The sequence below is a fragment of the Phlebotomus papatasi genome, chromosome 1 (assembly GCF_024763615.1).
Source record: "Phlebotomus papatasi isolate M1 chromosome 1, Ppap_2.1, whole genome shotgun sequence".
NCBI classification, from domain to species: Eukaryota; Metazoa; Arthropoda; class Insecta; order Diptera; family Psychodidae; genus Phlebotomus; species Phlebotomus papatasi.
The window spans coordinates 30,589,768-30,608,371 of NC_077222.1; the positions used below are offsets into that span (position 1 = coordinate 30,589,768).

The 18,604-nt window shown below is 36.5% G+C and overlaps 3 protein-coding genes across 4 annotated transcripts; 2 read left to right on the forward strand and 1 right to left on the reverse strand.

The window, feature by feature from the left end:
* Positions 1-971: 971 nt before the first annotated feature.
* On the forward strand, positions 972-10,725 carry LOC129799636 (GTP-binding nuclear protein Ran). 2 transcript variants are annotated; one of them, XM_055843711.1, is made up of 3 exons: positions 972-1,066; positions 1,459-1,933; positions 10,015-10,725. In XM_055843711.1, exons 2-3 carry the CDS (start codon positions 1,502-1,504, stop codon positions 10,228-10,230), a joined length of 648 nt encoding a protein of 215 aa, XP_055699686.1. In that variant the 5' UTR covers positions 972-1,066; positions 1,459-1,501; the 3' UTR covers positions 10,231-10,725. The 2 variants fall into 2 exon arrangements, with proteins under 2 accessions (XP_055699686.1, XP_055699687.1); XM_055843712.1 differs by lacking the exon at positions 972-1,066 and adding an exon at positions 1,229-1,352.
* Positions 10,726-14,260: 3,535 nt separating this feature from the next.
* LOC129799619 (elongation factor Tu) lies at positions 14,261-15,930 on the reverse strand. Its single transcript, XM_055843672.1, has 2 exons — positions 15,870-15,930; positions 14,261-15,671 (listed from the first exon to the last, which is right to left on the reverse strand). Exons 1-2 carry the CDS (start codon positions 15,907-15,909, stop codon positions 14,329-14,331), a joined length of 1,383 nt encoding a protein of 460 aa, XP_055699647.1. The 5' UTR covers positions 15,910-15,930; the 3' UTR covers positions 14,261-14,328.
* A 110-nt stretch (positions 15,931-16,040) lies between these two features.
* On the forward strand, positions 16,041-17,381 carry LOC129799626 (ferrochelatase, mitochondrial). Its single transcript, XM_055843692.1, has 2 exons — positions 16,041-16,140; positions 16,204-17,381. Exons 1-2 carry the CDS (start codon positions 16,101-16,103, stop codon positions 17,334-17,336), a joined length of 1,173 nt encoding a protein of 390 aa, XP_055699667.1. The 5' UTR covers positions 16,041-16,100; the 3' UTR covers positions 17,337-17,381.
* The last annotated feature ends 1,223 nt before the right edge of the window (positions 17,382-18,604 follow it).

Below are 18,604 nucleotides of genomic sequence, written 5' to 3' on the forward strand. Positions count from 1 at the left end.
TATCTATCTAATTGTGAACTTCATTTAGCCATAATATAATTTAAAATTAGAAAAAAAAAAATTAAAAATGCGAAGTTTTTCTCTATTTGACCACTTTGATATTAGTGTGCCTCTACTCGACCGCCTGGGGCTCCTCTACTCGATCACCCATTTTTTCTTAAAATTAAATACATCATAAAACTATAAAGTACTTAATTTAACTTAGGCTTTTTGTACACTTCACTGATAACACTTAAAATTAAGAATTCATTAAAATAAAGTAGGAAAATACACTTTGAGGAATTGTTGCAAAATAGAACAATATTTCAGTGAAAAAAACTTTACTTACTATGATTCGTCGACCGATTGAATTGTGAAACATCATATTTTAAATATACCTTTAATTTTAAGACTCAAAATAAATATTTAACTAAATCATAGAACTAAAATTGATGCACAGTAACATAGATAAAGTCCTTGATTTGCGATTGAACAAAAAATTTAAATTTTTTTGTTATCTTTAAGGGATAATAATTGAAATAATCCATTAAGAAAGAAGTCAAGGATATCAAGAAGCATGCCATAATTTACTGGAAAATTGCGAATTTTTATTTAAAAAATTACTTTCACGCTTCGCGTTTTTGTTATTTTTTCAGTCTTTAATGGTTAATTATTACAAATTTCCAACTGATTCGTATTATTTATGGAATAATTGACTCAATGATGTTAAACCATTCGCTAAATATTATTGCAAAAATTAAATAAATTGAATAAATATTTCCACCGGTCGACTTAAGGATTTTTTTTTACTTTCTTAAATATTTTTAATATCTGTCTACCGTATTGTATAAATCCGGATTATTATTTATAAATTGTACTTAGTGTATTTTAATACAAAAAAATACACGACGTAAAAAAATAGTTCTAGTGTAATATTACACATCTCGCCGGTAGAAAAAGTTTGGGACAACGTGTGACACCTCTGACATATCAAATCTGGCAACACAGTTTCCTGCTTGCAGACCTTTTGACGTTCACCCTTATTTTCCGGTCCTCGTTTTGGAATTCAATTTTCGCCGATATTCAGGTAATTTTCCTATACATCATGAATGGCAGATTAGGTAGCTGGAGCCCTGGGGCATCCACTTGTGTGGATTTTGTGTGAAAATGCAGATGATGTGCGTGGAAAAAAGCATGGCGAGATGTTCGTGATGCATGCCAAGGTGTTTGAGTCATGGACGCTCAAGTGACAGTCGCAGTTGGCGCTAGAATTTCCATTCCATTCATCTTGCCGCTGTTTTATCCTCAATATTCTCTGTATTTTCACCTGCATTTTCTACCTTTGCTACCTAAATCAATTTGTGATTGAGTTGGTGAGCTTCTTGGGGTGCTTTGGGGCTTCTCAGTGGGGAAATAACTAGAGAAAAGCGCAAAATTCGTTGAGCATCTTTGCTGACTTGGTGTGTCTTTTTTTTGCAGATATCATCGTGAGAAGCGACAGAGCGAGGAATAAAAGTGAATAATGGCTTCAGATGCGGATATGCCGACTTTCAAGTGTGTCCTGGTGGGCGATGGTGGCACCGGGAAGACAACTTTTGTCAAGCGGCACATGACGGGAGAGTTCGAGAAGAAGTATGTAGCCACTCTTGGCGTAGAGGTGCATCCTCTGGTGTTCCACACAAATCGCGGTGCCATCAGGTTCAATGTGTGGGACACAGCTGGCCAGGAAAAGTTTGGTGGACTGCGCGATGGCTACTATATTCAGGGTCAGTGTGCGGTTATCATGTTCGATGTGACATCCCGCGTCACCTATAAAAACGTTCCAAATTGGCATCGGGACTTGGTGCGCGTCTGCGAGAATATTCCCATCGTGCTCTGTGGGAATAAAGTCGACATAAAGGACCGCAAAGTCAAAGCAAAGAGCATCGTTTTCCACAGGAAGAAGAACCTCCAAGTAAGTCTTTTTTTTTAATTATTGATAAATTTCTGATGAATGCAATTTGCGTGGATGGAGATGTCGTAAGAGGCAAACAATTGCTTACTTTTTTTTCACTGAAGAGAATATTCGAGAAGAAAAACTCTGTGAAATGAATCAGATGATGATCTAATAACCCCAGTTTAGTAGCAAGATTAAGTGAAGCTAATTAGTAACTTTTTCTTAGGTATTTCTCTCAAGGAATTTAAAACAAAAAATCTAATCTAAGGCCTAGGTCAGAGAATTTAAAAAAAAAAATTTAAAAAAAAGATTTTTAGCGGAAAAACATAAAAAATAGTGTTTTTCATGATTTTTAATTTTTTTAAAAGTATTTTGAATTTACACTGATGCATCTGATGACTCTATCTTGACTAAAATTAATTAGAGTCCCTGTAAAATCAATTTGGGTCCATAACCGTTTCCCAACCGATTGCTTATCATATGGAATTGGTCCAACTTGTCAGAGATTCAAAGACCTTTCCAAAATAGTCTCAATCGCCCCAATCGCTAGAGAAATGCGCTTCCTCTGGAGCTGAATAATCTTTGACCTTGAAAACTCAGTAAAAAGAACGCTTCAAGGTCAATGAACGATAAGGTAAAAGAGGTGGCGTGTCAAGGCGTCCCAGGCTTTGCGAATTACTCACACTCGTAACTTAGATGCTTTAGGGGGAAGTGCGACACCTTTAAAATTAGTATTTTTTATCTATTTTTAAATAAAATTGAGCCTTATTGTGATATAATTTAGCTGAGCAAATAGATTGAAAAGCTAAATTGAATTTTGATATGGCTCAGTTCCACTTAAACATAGGAGAAAAATCCCAATTTCAAAGGTGCCCCACTTGCCCTACCTCAAAAGTACTTTTTCATTATTTACCGTTTACCGGTTCTCCATCAATTTAAACCGATTCATGAATCACTAAAAAATCCCCAAAATAGTTTTAAGAGTAATGAAACTGATTTTTGAAAAGAAATGTTTATCGGTTTATAACCGGTTCACAACAAATTTGAACCGATTTATAAATCACTCAAAAATATTGCCCAAAATACTCCTCAGGATTAATATAATTAAATTTCGGATAAAATTTAGTTATCAGTTGTCAACCGGTTCAGAACCGATTGAAACCATTTCAGTTTTATCGGAAATTCCAAGACCTTTCCAACGGTGTGAAATATGATACCATTCTGTTGAAAAATATGCTCCCTAGGGCCTTTTTAACCTTTGACTTTGAAAAACCATTATTTTTGTATAAGGACGAGATGTCCGCCTAGATAATCTCTAAAACAGATCCAAATAACATCGAATGATGCGATTTCGAGTAATTCCAAAAAAGACTTGCTGCAAGTCAGTCACTGAATAAATGACTCCAGAAATTTAAAGAAATGTTTTTCACGCACATGTGACCGTTTCCTACTCTGTGAAATTAAATCTCACGAGAACGAATCAATCAAACTCAATCATTGGGTATAATAAGATCATCCTCTGATAAGCCTTTCCCGGATGGTCCAAAAATATTTTGTGGTTGTGCAGAATCAACAGAACATAAATTTTCGTATCTAATTTGCCCGAGGTTATTCCGTGCAGAACAAACAAAATTTCACAAGAGGTGTCGATAAATTAGTGGCGAGGATTATCGACACTAGCTAGCGACAAAAAATGCGGGTTATCATCTAAATCGCCCATAATCGACACTCGACACTAGCGATAGGACTAATTATCATGCCACCCCAGATTTCATGATGATCTGTCAACATCAGGCCGATCTGCCGATTTCTGGCCAAATAATGCCGATCTGCCGATTTTTAGCTCTAGATTGGCACTATTTTGCCGATTGCTGTTCACGGGCCACTCTGAGAGACGCTTATACACCCCTTGACTCTAATTATGGCTACATGGATTGTGTCTTTGCTAACTATTTTATAGTTTACTTTCACGGTCAAATATTTTAAGCCCTTTAAGCCCATAAATTAAAAATGTAACTGCGTAAAGTCGATTTTAAACATCTTTCGGACAAAATGTACAATTCTCTTAAAGTTAAAAGTTAATGTTGTCCAAAGTTAAAGGTCTAAAAAAACTTAAGAAAACGGGAAGCTTTCTCAAAATAAATGTTAATTTATCCCCAATCTCTACTACTAAAAAAGGTATCATACTTAAGAAATCAGGCATTTTGCAAAGTTTTCTTCCACTGTATCATCTTATTTGTGTTACTTGATGCCCAACCGACCCATAGATATTCTTAAAATCTAGCCACAATAGCGAAGAAATGTAAGAAATTCAGTTTTAGACACAATAAAATCAATTAGCGGCTCATTAATTCTTTTGTGTTTGTGCCATACAGTAATTGGTTTTAAGCTAAAGAATTTCAATTCGTCAAGATATTCCGGTAATATGATGCCATGTTATGCTATTAATATTAAAGCGATAACAGCAATTAATCCAATGTAGGAAATGCTGCTCCGTCTTGTGACGCGATCAGTCTTGCTGCAGCAAAATATTACAAACTCTGCTTTTAATCTCAAAATAAATATAAACTGACTGAGAAAGACCTCATGTCGTGTCTTGCCCATTTCATTACTTGATCTTTGTATAGGACCAGAGTAATATAATTATTATAATATTAGATTCTCGGACGTGTTTTGAAATTTTCTAGCCTGACTTTTTTTTATATACGAAAAAATATTAAATAGTTTTGATTTTAAAATTCTTTTTCAAGAAAAAAATGTTAATAAGTGTATTTTTCAAAATCCTCGAAATCTAAGAGAGTGAAACTTTTCCATTGAACTTTTATAATGCTTCTAAGTAAATGCAAGACCGTCTTTGAAGTACAAGGTACGAGTTTGAGTATTCCGCAATGTTGAGACCAGACGTCTTGTCTAGAGAAACAATATATTTTTATTAAAGACTTTTAAGAAATTTTCCTGCTGCGAATCAAAATAAATCGCGAAAGATTAAAAAAATGGAAATACTTTCATTTTTCGGAGCAAAACCTTTTAAATGTTATGGATACTTTTGTCAATGTCCAATTTGCAATATTTTCGCATTTTATGGCTCTAGCGCCCTATTAGATCAGGAAAATTTCATGTAATCGAAATTCACATGTCTTTCTTTCTTAAAATCTTTGCATACGCTTATCCCACTCTGTCGGACTTTTCTTGTTTTTTTGAATGTCATAAAAAGTTCAATTTAAGTTAAATATAATTTTGAGATCAGATTGAACTAGATAGATAAACAGATTTTTTACATTTTTTCGATTTGGATAAATTTGGTTTTTTTAGAAAGGTCTTGAAATTTCCAATCTGTTTATGTCTTAAAACAAAAAAAATGCTTAATTAACAAGAAGCCTGTCAAAAAATATCTTTTTCCACATAGAAAAAAAAATTGTAAAATTGTTCGTAAATGTTTGTCAATTCCCACTGGGGACATACGAAATGTTCGTAAATCTTATAACCCACAAACAAGTTAGTAAAAGTTTGTACTTTTTTCACAAACATTGTTATTAACATGATCATTTGACGAGCAGTTTTTGTAGTTTTACAAAGAAGTTTTTTTTTTGTAGTTTTTTGAAAGAATCTAGGATATTTTTTGCAAGCTTCTAGCTATTTGCGATTGTGGAGAATTACCTGTGGTAAACAATAATTTCTCTGTGATAGGATTCTGTGATATCTAATACCCTCTTCTTCCTGCCCAGTTTACCTATAAATATATTGTGGTGTTATAAATCTGTCAGGGACTGTGTGTTTCTTGGGCTTCCTTCTACCGTTTGTGATATTCACGTACCTGGAAATATATATTCCTTTAGTAAATGTCTTCAACAGTGATCCGGAACGTAGGCGGCTGGATTTTCCAGAAGACGTTTCCTCGATGACCGCCAAATGCCCTTCTCCAAATCCACTGAGGCAGTGAAACACACTTTTCACCTTCACCAATTATTTTATTTACAAGTATTCTCCTCTTAGATTTCACTGAACACGTTTAACTCTACGTCACGTAAATTTTTCTGTAGTTTGAACTAATATTTAATTTATAATTCACAAAATAAACTTATAACTTTTCTCTCCTCACGTCTCTTTGCAAAATCAAGTCTTACGTAACTCTCAGACTGGTTCCCGCTCATTCCCCTACTTTCTTTCCAGCTGATCCTATTCACCACTTTTTCCTCCTTCTCTCTCCCTCCATGCATATTCAAAATCCAACCGTCTTTTGTCTCTTATTTTTAAGAGATCTCCAATCAATGGAAATTCTATACAGCGATTATAGTAAATTTTAAAGCTCATAAATGACGAATTTTTATATTCTCATAATGAAAATTAATTTTAATTATTTTTTATACTTTCAATTATTTTTAAGCAAAACAAAAAAAATTAGTATTTTTTAAGCAAAGAAAAAAAAAGATATTAAAAGGAAAAAAAAACAGACAGAGCCAGAGATCGAACCCGCGGCACTTCCATTGAATGTCCTGCACTGCACCACTGCAGCCACCGCTGCATGCAGACTCATTCGAATTTTCTTTATTATGTGCTGCGTAAGGTGTCATTTTCAACTTTGGGGAATTTAAAAAAAAACTTAACCAAATTTCGCACTTTTTGAATATATCACGTTTAATTTGATGCCTTCCTGCGTAGATTAGCAAAGTCCCAGATTTATCTGAATTTGATGACTCGAGTACAAGCGCCTGACAAGTTGGCCTTTTTATATGGAGTTATTTGAAGCCAATTCCTAAATTGATCTCGGACTCAGCTCACAGTGCTCCGAGGAAAAAATTTATTTAAACAAAAATTTAGTATATCGTCGGTTGCGTCTACCTCTGTCGTATCTGGATTTGTTTTGTATCTGCATTCGGTGCAAGCTTCAATACAGACGTCTCCTCTTGCGTGAAATGCTGACACAAAAGAAATGCAGATACGACAGAGGTAGACGCAACCGACGATATTTATCCCTCCATACGGAAAGGTATCTTAAAATACGGAAAAACTTCTCACTTTTTAAATATTTAGCATAACGGTAGCCAGTGCAAAAAAATTCCCATATAAATTTAAATCAAAATTCAGGCAACTTGTCAGGGGGTTGCTCGAGTACTTCCCTTGTTAGACCTTTGAGAACCTCAACAAAAATTTATGTAAATGGGAGTTCCGGGGGTAGTCCGTACTGTCCCTATGAATCACTATAGATTATTCTGCAGATGGGCTCTCTCAATTTTTGCTATTTATTTGTCTCCCCGATATTTATTTGAATGACAGCTGTCAAACGCTTGAGAAATTCAAGGAAAAATCCTCCTGCATGGATTTTTGTCATACATTTTCACCGCTAAATCAGGATAAAGGGTGAATTCAGTAGACGATTTTTTTCAAATTTCTTGAATATTTGACAGCTGTCATCCGAATATCCAGGAAGCTCGTATTTGGGCAAAAATAAGTACATCTCCACGAATTCACATTTATTGGTTTATTTTATTTGTCATTTGGCAACAATAAGCTACAAATCTGGAAGCTATTGAAATGTTTATTTATTGTGTCATTTTTTAGTCGTTTATAGGGAATTTCAGGGTTAATAAAACGTAAAATTACCTACATAATAACTAACATTATTTTTCATAATTTTCCGTGCTTTCTGTGATGGGATGCTCTAGTAATCACTAGAAAGTTCTGTTTTGACCAAGACAGAAAAGAAAAGGGACAGATAATCCTAACCGGCTTATTGTAGGTGAGATTCTTAACGTGAGCTAACTCGGAGTGCATGCAAATTCGATTTGATGCTGAAGTAGGGAGACGCCATTCAGTTATCTTGAATCAAATTCGTGAAATTATACAAGTTTTGTATTTGAACCAAAATGTCAAGGATTTGGATGAACTGACAGAAAAGTGTTATATGGGTGAAATGTAGACCAGAATGTTCTCTATAATTTTGCCGTAGAACTTGAACTCATCGATTACTCAGAAGCCAAGATAAGCGAGGTTTTTTGTTTCTTAACTCGTTTTTTCATCCAGAGTTCCCCAAGTAGTCATTTGTTGAACTTCAACTATATCAAAGAATTGTTGTATTTTGCGGGACTTTCCATTTAAACCCCTATTTTAAGTGTCTCGGTGGAGTAGAGGCAGTCAAATTGGCATCTGAGTGATTTCAAAGCGTTATTATTGGAAAAATCAATTTTTTCACACTTAAACGGCAAAATCGGAGTGATAGCGTAGTCTGAGCGGAAAATGATGTATGGACGAAATGTAGAGACAAATGTGCTCTACAATTATGTCGAAGTAATCATCAAAATCGGTTCAGCGACAGTCGAGATAATTGAGGTTATGTGATATTGAAATTGGTTTTTCGACTGTGGCGCCCCTGGTGTTGGTCCCACGAAGTTCAAATATTCTAGAAAGTTGTAGCATTTGGTGAGATCTTTCGTTTAAGCCCTCATTCATCAAAATCGGTCACATAGAACCGGAGATATGATTTTTTGAATTTTGTGAACTTTGACCCCTCATATCTCCGGTTCTGTTTTAACCACAGCGCACTTACGCACCATTTTGGAAACGTCCTAGACTGGACTACAACATACTAAAATTTCATTAACTTGCACAATGCCGTTTTTGAAAAAAGTGACTTTGAATTTCGATGAATTTTGACGCTATCACAGCGCCACCTGTGGTGACTTTTTGAACTTCCATCTGAAAGTGCTCATCGAGACGAAACCAAAAAGGTAAAATTTAGGTCGCTATGTTAATTAGAACCGGAGATAGAGGCCGGTCAATGTTCGAACTTTGACCCCTTATAGCTCGGGTCAGGGGTTTTAGATCGACTTAAGGTTTTTTTTGTTTGATAGGTATAATCAACGGCTACAACATACTAAATTTTCAGCCCGATGCACAATGGAATTTTTGAGTTATTTAACTTTTAAGATTTAAAAATTTTCTTTTTTAAAAAAGCGCCCCTAGCGGTGGTTTTATGAACTTGCGATGTTAGAAGGGGAAGTGGCATTTCACGAGAGCTTTCCAAAAAGCCCTCACTTTTTAAATTCTGACAATTAGAACCGGAGTTATGGCCATTTTAAGAAATTTTTTTTAGACCCTTATAGCTCGGGTCAGGGGGGTCGGGGGACCTTAAGTTTGGTATTGATGGAAAGCTCTAAGGCCCAGCTATAACATACTAAAATTTGAGCCCGCTCGATGCCATAGGGGCGGAGCTATTGAGAAAACAAAAAAAGGGGGGTCTTCAAAATGGCGGAAGGAGGGGTGGGGGTGGGGGGTCTATGCACCAAGTTGCAATTTTCACCCGATATATAACCTTTGCCGAAAACCGCAAGCCGATATCTTTTTTAGTTTAGGAGCTATTAAGCTCCAAAGAGCGGCCGGCCGGCCGGGAACGTAACTTAGCCACATATATATTCGGAATCAGGAAGTGGCGAAACACATTTTGGCCAAGTTTGAGGTCGATCGGACGACATGAAATTTTGTTAGGATTATAGTAGGTGAGATTGTTAAGAATCTCACCTAATACGGTATTCTTCCGTTAAAATGCTACTTGGGTATATTCTAAAACGGGAATCACTTCACTGAGAAAAAAAGGGGGTGCTATTGACTTTTTTCCTCATAACTTTAACACTTTTTAGGTGTAAAAATAAATCAACATTTTTAATGTTAATATTACACCTTTTTAAGGGTAAAATTAACATGAAAAAGGATAACTTGAACCCCTAATACACCTAAATAGCATAATATTTACATCGATTTTGGATCAATACTGCAGGGTAAAATAAACGTTTCCGGAATGTTATTTTAACTTTTTCGGATTTCTCTCAGTTCTGTGAGCTTTATCCTTAAATTTATGTACTTGTTTGCCTCTTGCTTTGATTTAACATTAACTCCGTGTTATATCCCAAAATATCCCCCATTCAAATGGAAATTTTTCGAATTGTTTACTAAACATTTATTGATGAGTATACAATAATGCGAGATTTGGTGCCCCAAGAGACAATTTAAAGTTCCCACGACATCCTTTGGAAATCTCTGAATTTGTGCTGTGCAATCGATGAGGAACATGAATTTGCAATGAGATGTTAACATTCTCTCCACAGTACTACGACATTTCTGCAAAGTCGAACTACAATTTCGAGAAGCCCTTCCTGTGGTTGGCCCGTAAATTGGTTGGTGATCCAAATTTGGAGTTTGTGGCGATGCCAGCCCTTCTGCCGCCTGAAGTTAAGATGGACAAGGCCTGGCAGATTCAAATTGAAAAGGATCTCCAGGAGGCTCAGGCCACTGCTTTGCCGGAAGATGATGAAGATCTGTAGAGAAGAGTTTAAAAAAAAAGAAAAAGAAACAACAATACCCAATCTACATTTCTCATATTACTTTTATTTTGTCGCAACGTAATTGAGAAAAGCGATCTTCATCCTCTAAAAAAGAAAAAGATGCCGATTGAAAGAGAGAGAGAGAGAGACGGGGAGAGGAACAGCAGGAGAAAAAATGGAAGAAAAACCATTTAATAAGAAAAAAAAAATTATACACGAGAGGATTTACTAAGATCAGCCTAAATTTGGATTTTTGTTTTAGAATTTTACAAAAAAGAATTCTTAATATTTTTTTTGGCCACTTTGTCAGGATTTGCGGAGTGTGCTGTTTTTTTTTAATTCTCTTAGTTTGAATGATTTAGCTGAATATGGCAACTTCTCTTGATTTTCCAGCTGAATAGAAGTTTTTCTTGCGGGGGGATTTATTGGACTGATCAGCGAAATGTTGAACTGAGTGTGTTTAAATCAAGTTAAAATTTGTAATCTTTATTGGCTCTTTTTTTTTCATCTTAACAAATACATTTCCGTGAAATATTGAAAAAATAATGCTTTCTGTACTTTTATTCTGAGGAGCGAAGAAGTGGTTATCTTGGTTAGGTTCTGACGGTTCTGAAGTCTTCTCCTGACGTAGTTGTTGTTCGTAATTTCTGGAGAAGGAACATTTCGCTTGTCTTCGTTGATTTTTCTCAAAATTGATATCCTGCAATTTTTCCGACCATATGAATTTACCTGAAACCGTAAGTCTTTTTTCCATTTGTCTGGCTTTTTTTAATGTGAGGTTAGGCTAATCATAACCTTGAAAAATAAAATTTACAAGAAATGGAAACTAAAGCAACACAAAATAAGAAATTCCAACTTGATAATAACCAAAATAAAATTAATCAAGTAAATTAAAGAATAAAATTTATCAATTTAAAATTCTTTAAATTTAAGGTTATGTTTAGGTCTAACCTAAAAAAAAATAAGTAAACAGAACAAAAACTGTAACCTACAATAAATTTTTCGAAGAATTTCACTGGTGTTTTAAAATATTTTTCTTTGAGAATTCCGCTTTGAAAGACATTATCGAGACTAAAAAAAAAGCATGTGAATTCGCTTATACAGAAAAATTGCATACCAACAGGAGATATCTTTGGAGTAAGTTACGGAAACGCCGTCATGTATACAAAACATTTTCGGTGCCAATTTTTCAGCCTCGTCAACGGTATGTATGACTCCCTTAAGAAATGCCACGTGAAAAATAAATATTTGCATATTTAGGGCATTTTAGAAAAAATGGTTTTACAAACCACTCCCAATAGTAGGCAATTTATATCAAATTCTTTCAGTCCGTTTTAACTTAAACCGTACTCCCTGTACTTTAAAATGCTTAAAACTTTTTAGGTTAGAGTTTATTGAATTTTGAAAAGCAAAATTGCAGAAATTCACAAAGAGAAGATCACGAATTGATTTCTCAAGTGTTCTAATTTATTTAAGATAAAAAAAATGCAGTTAGTTGGTAAATTATAGAATTTTTGGTACACTGAAAACCCTGAAAACGCACCAATTCAATGCAGAATGTATGTGATTGAACATAACCTCGGTTTTAGTATGCCCTCTATCTATACAAAAGAAAATACAGTAGAGTCTTCTAAATTCGAACGCTCGGGGGGTATTTTTGACATTTCTCACCTCCCAAATTCGAACGATTTTTTCAAAACTAACGAAATTTGTGTGAAATTAAATTGTACTTTGAATCAAAATCTCGTACTTTCTCGCAAGTTTCATTGATAACATACTTCCTTTTCATTTTATACGATAATAATGTATGTAAACATTCAGGAAGAAGCACATAAATATGATTTCCATTCACCGAGAATACGAATTTTCCAACATAACCTCACAATTGCCATTTTGAATCCAAACGGCGTTCGAATTTGAGAGATTCAGATTTGAGAGACTCTACTGTAATTAAAATCGTACTAAACAAATTTCTAATTTTTAACAGCATAATTCTAGGTTATGTATGACCTAACCTCAAAAAAGTTATCATTTTACAATTACAATTGAAAATGTCAAAGTATACAGTGTATTTTTAAAGTAGCGTCACAGACCTGCAATGAATGAGTCCGACAACTTAAACGTAAAATACAAGGAGAATCAGACGAAAAGTTGAACTCGTGACCCATAGAGAAAATAATTTTTCCTGACTACCTGAAGTTATTTCTTTCTAATGTTTGTACATAATCACGAAGTAGAAAGATGTAGGAATCTAGGATATTTTTTTGCAAATCTCCAGCTATTTGCTATATAAAAAATATTTGAGCTCAAAAATAACGAATTTTCAAATTTTCACATTAGTGCTTGAATTTTAATATTTTTAATATTTCTAATTTTTTTAAGCAAAAACCTCTTATGACTAGAAACTATAATAACTATACATATTATTTCACAACAAAGTAAAAATTATAGTTTAATTGGTATTTTCAAGAAAGCTTCATAATTTTCATGGGTCATATATGACCCAATCGTCCCTAATAGTAAAAAACACCGAATTTGTCTCTAGTGGATTTTCGAAGATTTGAGGCTAGACTGTTTCATGTTTTTGTTTATGTGTGCGCAAAATAGTCAATTATTCGTGTAATTTTGTGTGATAATATCATTTAGCTGAGATTTCCCAGTGCAATACTGACTGAAGAAGGTAACATTTTGACAATTTATAAGATACTTCTGCGTATGTGTTGTAAATTCATAACTATTTACTCTTGTAAATGACTTCAAAAATGGAAAAGAAAAATTCATGATCAATGAACCCGAAATCATCCACATATTATGCCCGGAAGATAGCGATAATGCCGACAATCTTGTCCTGAACGAAAGCTACATATATAATATATTTGGAATAAAACGTGGATGAAGTGGACTTTGAAGTCTTCATCAAAAACGCATCAACTCCGGAAGAACTCCCAGATCCACAGCAATGTGCAACTGTACGTCACGTCTTAAATTCGCAGAGACAAACAACATTGCACCTACCCATTACCATCAAACATGCTTTGAAGAAAACTGAAGTGCACATGGTGCTATCAGAAAAAAGGATTATAAAACACCCCCTATCAACATCGTTATTTTAGGAAATTCTCTATAGAGAATTCAAAAATCCAGCGTACAAGCGGCGCGAGCGGTTTCGTGGAGACTTATAAAACCAATTGTATTTGTGAGGCATGTGACATTTATCTCTGTGTTACCTTACCAGTATACGAAATTTGTTTCGATGAATATCATAAAAATTAAAAGTGAAGTAAACAACAATACATTTTTTTCATAAAAATTATTGTTTTTGTGTACAAGTTTTCAAGAGTCTTTGAGACCAAAAATTGAATGAGATTTTTTAAAATTAATTTTTGATCGTTTTAATTTTTACTCGTACTCTAAATATTTTTTTTATTATTACAAATATATTCAAGTTATTTATCTTTCAAAAATAACAGAGCAAATGAGTAAACTAGTCATCTGGAAAATTTTGTGCTTTTTTACCTTTATGGACGATTGGGTCATATATGACCCATAGTTTTCCAGGACTCCTAGGGATGGGAAAATTTATTTTTAACCGTAAATGTCTTATTTAGGCTAAAATATCGAGGGAAACTTGATTTCGTTGAATTTCGCTCAGCGGAAAGCTTCTCGTCCAGGGTTAAGGTACCTTTGTACAAAATTTTATTTTATTTGAATAAAGATAATAAAAATTACAAGCACATGAAACCTTAAAGTGGCCAAAAGTACTTACTCCACCCCAATTTGTCTCGCAGGCTATAGAACGATTAGGTTACGACAATTGTTGATTCAAGCTTCGAATTATATATCGTACAACACACCATTTCCTTTTAATCTGAGACACTTTCCCCTCTTTTAAGCGTTCTAAGCAGAGCTTCGGTTATTGAATTTTGAGCCATTTGTCCTGTACAAAACCTTTCCTTCCCGTCCAAGTCCAAGGTGCAATGGAACAAAATTCTTTAGTAAAATAAAATATTTTATTAAAAAAATTCCTTGGTTTTTAATGATTTTATTAATTCATATCTTTATTCTTCATAATAAAAGTTACACTAATAGTTACTGTTTCTACTTTCCTTGCTCCACGGCCTTTGCCTTCTTCTCGCGCGCCTTTTTGCCCTCCACAAGAGCAATGCGCTCATTGTCCGTGAGCAGAGGCAGCACTTTGGTGACCACTCCCGTGCCCAGGGTCAAGCTTCCATCTCTCAGTGTGAATCTCTGTCCCTGTTCGAGCACCATCGGCCGAATCAGGCGCATATCGAGCTTGGCATCTTCTCCTGGCATCACCATATCCTTGCCTGGGATTGTCACTTGCGTGGCACAGTCCCAGGTGCGTGAGAACATCTGAAGCTGGATGAAGTTGGTGAAGGGCTTGGAGCGTCCACCTTCTTCTTTGTTGAGAATGTAAACCTGGCTCTCAAAATGATCGTATCCTTTGACAGTTCCTGGCTTTGCCATCACCATTCCGCGCTTAATTTCGTCCCTCTTGATTCCACGGACAAGAGCTCCCAGCTGATCACCTGCATGAGCCTCCTCCAGGATTTGGTGGAACATCTCAACTCCCGTGACTGTGGACTTGAAAGTTTTGTTGTAGCCGACAAATTCGCATTCGGATCCCTTCTTCAGGGTGCCCCTTTCCAGGCGTCCCGTGACTACAGTTCCCCTTCCAGGGATGCTGTAGACATTCTCCACGGGCAGCAGGAAGGGTTTATCGAGATCTCGCTCGGGAGTTGGGATAAATCTGTCCACTTCCTCGAGAAGCTTCAGTATAGCATTCGCTCCAATCTCCGGATCTTTGCCCTCGAGGGCAGCTAGGGCACTGCCTTTGACCACTGGCACGTTGTCTCCATCGAAGCCCATCTCTGTCATCAATTCCCGGATTTCCATTTCAACCAGTTCAACCATTTCCTGATCAGCAGCATCGACTTTATTGATGAAGACGACGATGTAGTTGATGCCGATCTGCTTGGCCAGGAGCAGATGCTCCCGTGTCTGGGGCATTGCTCCATCCGTGGCAGCAACAACGAGAATCGCTCCGTCCATTTGGGCTGTTCCGGTGATCATGTTCTTGATGTAATCGGCATGTCCAGGACAATCTGTATGCCCATAGTGTCTGGTATCGGTTTGGTACTCAATATGAGCAACATTTATTGTGATTCCACGGGCTTTCTCCTCAGGGGCATTGTCGATATCCGTGTATTTCCGGGATTCAGCCAGATCTTTGTCTGCCAGTACTCGAGTGATTGCAGCTGTTAAGGTAGTCTTTCCATGGTCCACATGGCCAATAGTCCCCACATTGCAGTGAGGTTTCACACGCTGGAACACCTTCTTCTCGGCATAGCCTCTGGTTTGGCAGGAAATCACCTTCTGCGGCCCAGAAATCCATGCCTTCCTCGCGACGTCTCTGAAGACTTCAAAATACAGGCAAAAAAACCATCAAATACCCTGAAAATCTAAAGAATCTGACCCTTGGGGTCTCTGGCCAAGAAGTCTGACCAAGCTAGCCAGGGATTATGTAAGAAAAATTGATAATACAACCGGAAAATCCCTTGTGACATAACCTCAAAATTTTTTTGGTTTTGGGAGTTCCGGAGAAAAATTCTACTCACGTGGCGTCAGAAGGGCTCTCAAGGCTGTGTATGTAGTCATTTTGATGTAGTTTATCTTTGTTGAGACAGGAAGCAGCTGGGAAAATGCAATTTTCCAAGAATGATGAAAATGCCGATGGAAAATCAATGCGGCTGTCACTGGACACTTTTTCAACTTCTCTCCGCCAGTTGGCACCACTGCAGCGTTGGTGAAAGTGCCTCTCCGGAAAAAGTACTATCACACTTTTATCAATGAATTTTACCAGGTTCTCAAGGAATTTCCTCAAAGTTTGTAAGTAAAATTGAAAGTACATATCCTGTAGTATCTAAAACCGCAGTTATCTTGAAAATTCAGCACAATGGGGAGCAGAGAGAAGCCGTTTTCTCTCAGCATCCGCTGTGATTCAGCAGAAAGCCAAAACGGCTGTTCTGATGCTGAACATGGGAGGTCCCCAGACTACCCAGCAGGTCCATGATTACCTATTGGGTATCATGACTGATAGGGATATGATCCAGTTGCCTGTGCAGAGCAAACTCGGCCCATGGATTGCACAGAGGCGTACTGAAGAGGTTCAGAAGAAGTATCAGGAAATCGGTGGAGGATCTCCAATTCTCAAGTGGACCAATCGTCAGGGAGAGCTTCTCTGCGGCCAGCTGGATCGTGTGTCTCCCGAAACAGCCCCCCATCGTCACTATGTGGCCTTTCGCTATGTCACTCCCACGACAGCTGAAGCCATGGCGAAGATTGAGGAAGATCGCTCAGAACGCGTTGTAATCTTCTCACAGTATCCACAGTACAGCTGTGCCACCTCCGGCTCCAGCTTCAATGCCATCTTCGATCACTTCAAGAAGAACAGCCCTCCAAAGGGGATTTCCTGGAGTGTCATCGATCGCTGGCCAACACATCCTCTCCTGGCCAGGACTTTTGCTGAGCGAATCCGAGAGGAATTGACAAAATTCCCTTCTGAAAAACAGAAAGACGTGATTCTAATGTTCTCAGCCCATTCCCTTCCCCTGAAAGCCGTCAATCGTGGGGATTCCTATCCTTCAGAAGTTGGAGCCACTGTCCAGGCTGTTATGCAGGAGCTAAACTTCTGCAATCCTCATACCCTTGTCTGGCAGTCCAAGGTGGGCCCATTGCCTTGGCTGGAACCCTTCACGGACGCCGCTCTTAAGGCATATTCTCGACAGGGCAAGAAAAACTTCATCCTCATTCCCATTGCCTTTGTCAATGAGCACATTGAAACCCTGCATGAGCTGGACATTGAGTACTGCCATGATTTGGCCCAGGAACTCAAGATTGAGCGAATTGGACGAGCTGCAGCTCCCAATGATCATCCAGTGTTCATTGAGGCGATAACGGACATTGTGGCTCAGCATCTCCGGAAAGGCCCTAAAATCACCCCCAAATTCCTCTCCAGATGCCCCCATTGTGTCAATCCCAGGTGCTTAGAGAGCAAGAATTGGTATACTAAATTCTGTGAATAATTTGTGATAAGAATGATAAGAAAATAAAATTGGTTTTGGTATTTAGCTTCCGGGGGCTTCCGGTGGTTTTATTTGATTGTGGTTTCCTGAATTTCCATTGCATTTTTTTTGCTTTTGTAATTCTGAGTCTTCTATAATTTTTTTTTAAATTTTCAAAGATAAAAATGATAAAAAAAATAAAAAAATGTTAGGATTTAAATTTAGTTGGAACTTTGATAGCTAGAGGGCCAGGGGGCTGTCAGAATTTTGGAGGGAAAGTTTAGGACTCTCAGAGCCAAGGGGGAGATATTGCGGTGAAAATGTGTACACCACTTCCAGGCACTTCCACAATTTGCATGGAATAGCCCTGCGCACTTCCAAAACTTCGCAACACTCTCGAAAATGCTGAAATACTTCCAACACTTCCTGTACTTCCTGGCACTTCTTACACTTACTAATCAATAGTTTATTTAACCCTTTAACGACGAGACACTTTTCACGGACCGAAAATCAACAATTAAAATTTAACCGATAAACAAAATCAATGAAGCGCCTGTGACTTTGGAAAATCCAACAGATTCTGATTCGATGCATTTTTTACCTCTGCGAGCGATAGGGCCAAAAATAGCCCAAAAATTTAAGTAATTTTTCTGACAATACCAATGAATAATAATTTTCAGTCTAATGAAAAATATTATGTATGAGTATTTTAGTTTCTTTTTCCAAAACGGTGTTTCTTAAAAAAAATTGGAAGTATAAAAAATAATTAAAATCATTTTTCAATATGAGAATTTAAAAATTCATCATCTTTAAGCTTAAAAATTTGCTATATCGTCAGTTAAATCAGCATTTGTCGTAATTTCCTTTTGATAACTTTTCAGGAGACGAAATTTTCAGTTCAATATTATTTTTTTTAAAAATGAGCCCCGAATGCGATGCTTTTGAGTCAAAATAATAAAAGTGGCACTAATAAACTGTAAGTTACCTCGAGAAAATCTTTATAAAATTATTTAAAAGCTGCAATATTGAAAAATATGTTAGAAGAAACACAATAATATTTTATCGTAACTTCCATCGTTTATAAAGCCGTAACTTCCAATGTATGGAGATTCTGGAAGTTACGACAATTTTCTAAAATGCATTATATCAATTTGAATTATTCTAGTGATAATAAGCGCCTTTATTTGACTAAATTAGTCAATTAAACTGTTATCCCTGTCCCTAAAAGTTTTTATTTCATAAGTTTTATTGAATAAATTTTGTGCGCCACGTTGCTTGTTTTGTTTTGA

What these genes read in the sequence shown, in the direction of transcription:
- LOC129799636 (XM_055843711.1), top strand. Translation starts at nt 1,502, where the DNA reads ATGGCTTCAGATGCGGATATGCCGACTTTCAAGTGTGTCCTGGTGGGC. An exon ending in ACAGGAAGAAGAACCTCCAA is followed by an intron (nt 1,934 to 10,014) that starts GTAAGTCTTTTT and finishes TTCTCTCCACAG; the next exon opens with TACTACGACATTTCTGCAAA.
- LOC129799619 (XM_055843672.1), bottom strand. Translation starts at nt 15,909, where the DNA reads ATGACTACATACACAGCCTTGAGAGCCCTTCTGACGCCAC. An exon ending in GAGAGCCCTTCTGACGCCAC is followed by an intron (nt 15,672 to 15,869) that starts GTGAGTAGAATT and finishes TGTATTTTGAAG; the next exon opens with TCTTCAGAGACGTCGCGAGG.
- LOC129799626 (XM_055843692.1), top strand. Translation starts at nt 16,101, where the DNA reads ATGAATTTTACCAGGTTCTCAAGGAATTTCCTCAAAGTTT. An exon ending in AAGGAATTTCCTCAAAGTTT is followed by an intron (nt 16,141 to 16,203) that starts GTAAGTAAAATT and finishes TTGAAAATTCAG; the next exon opens with CACAATGGGGAGCAGAGAGA.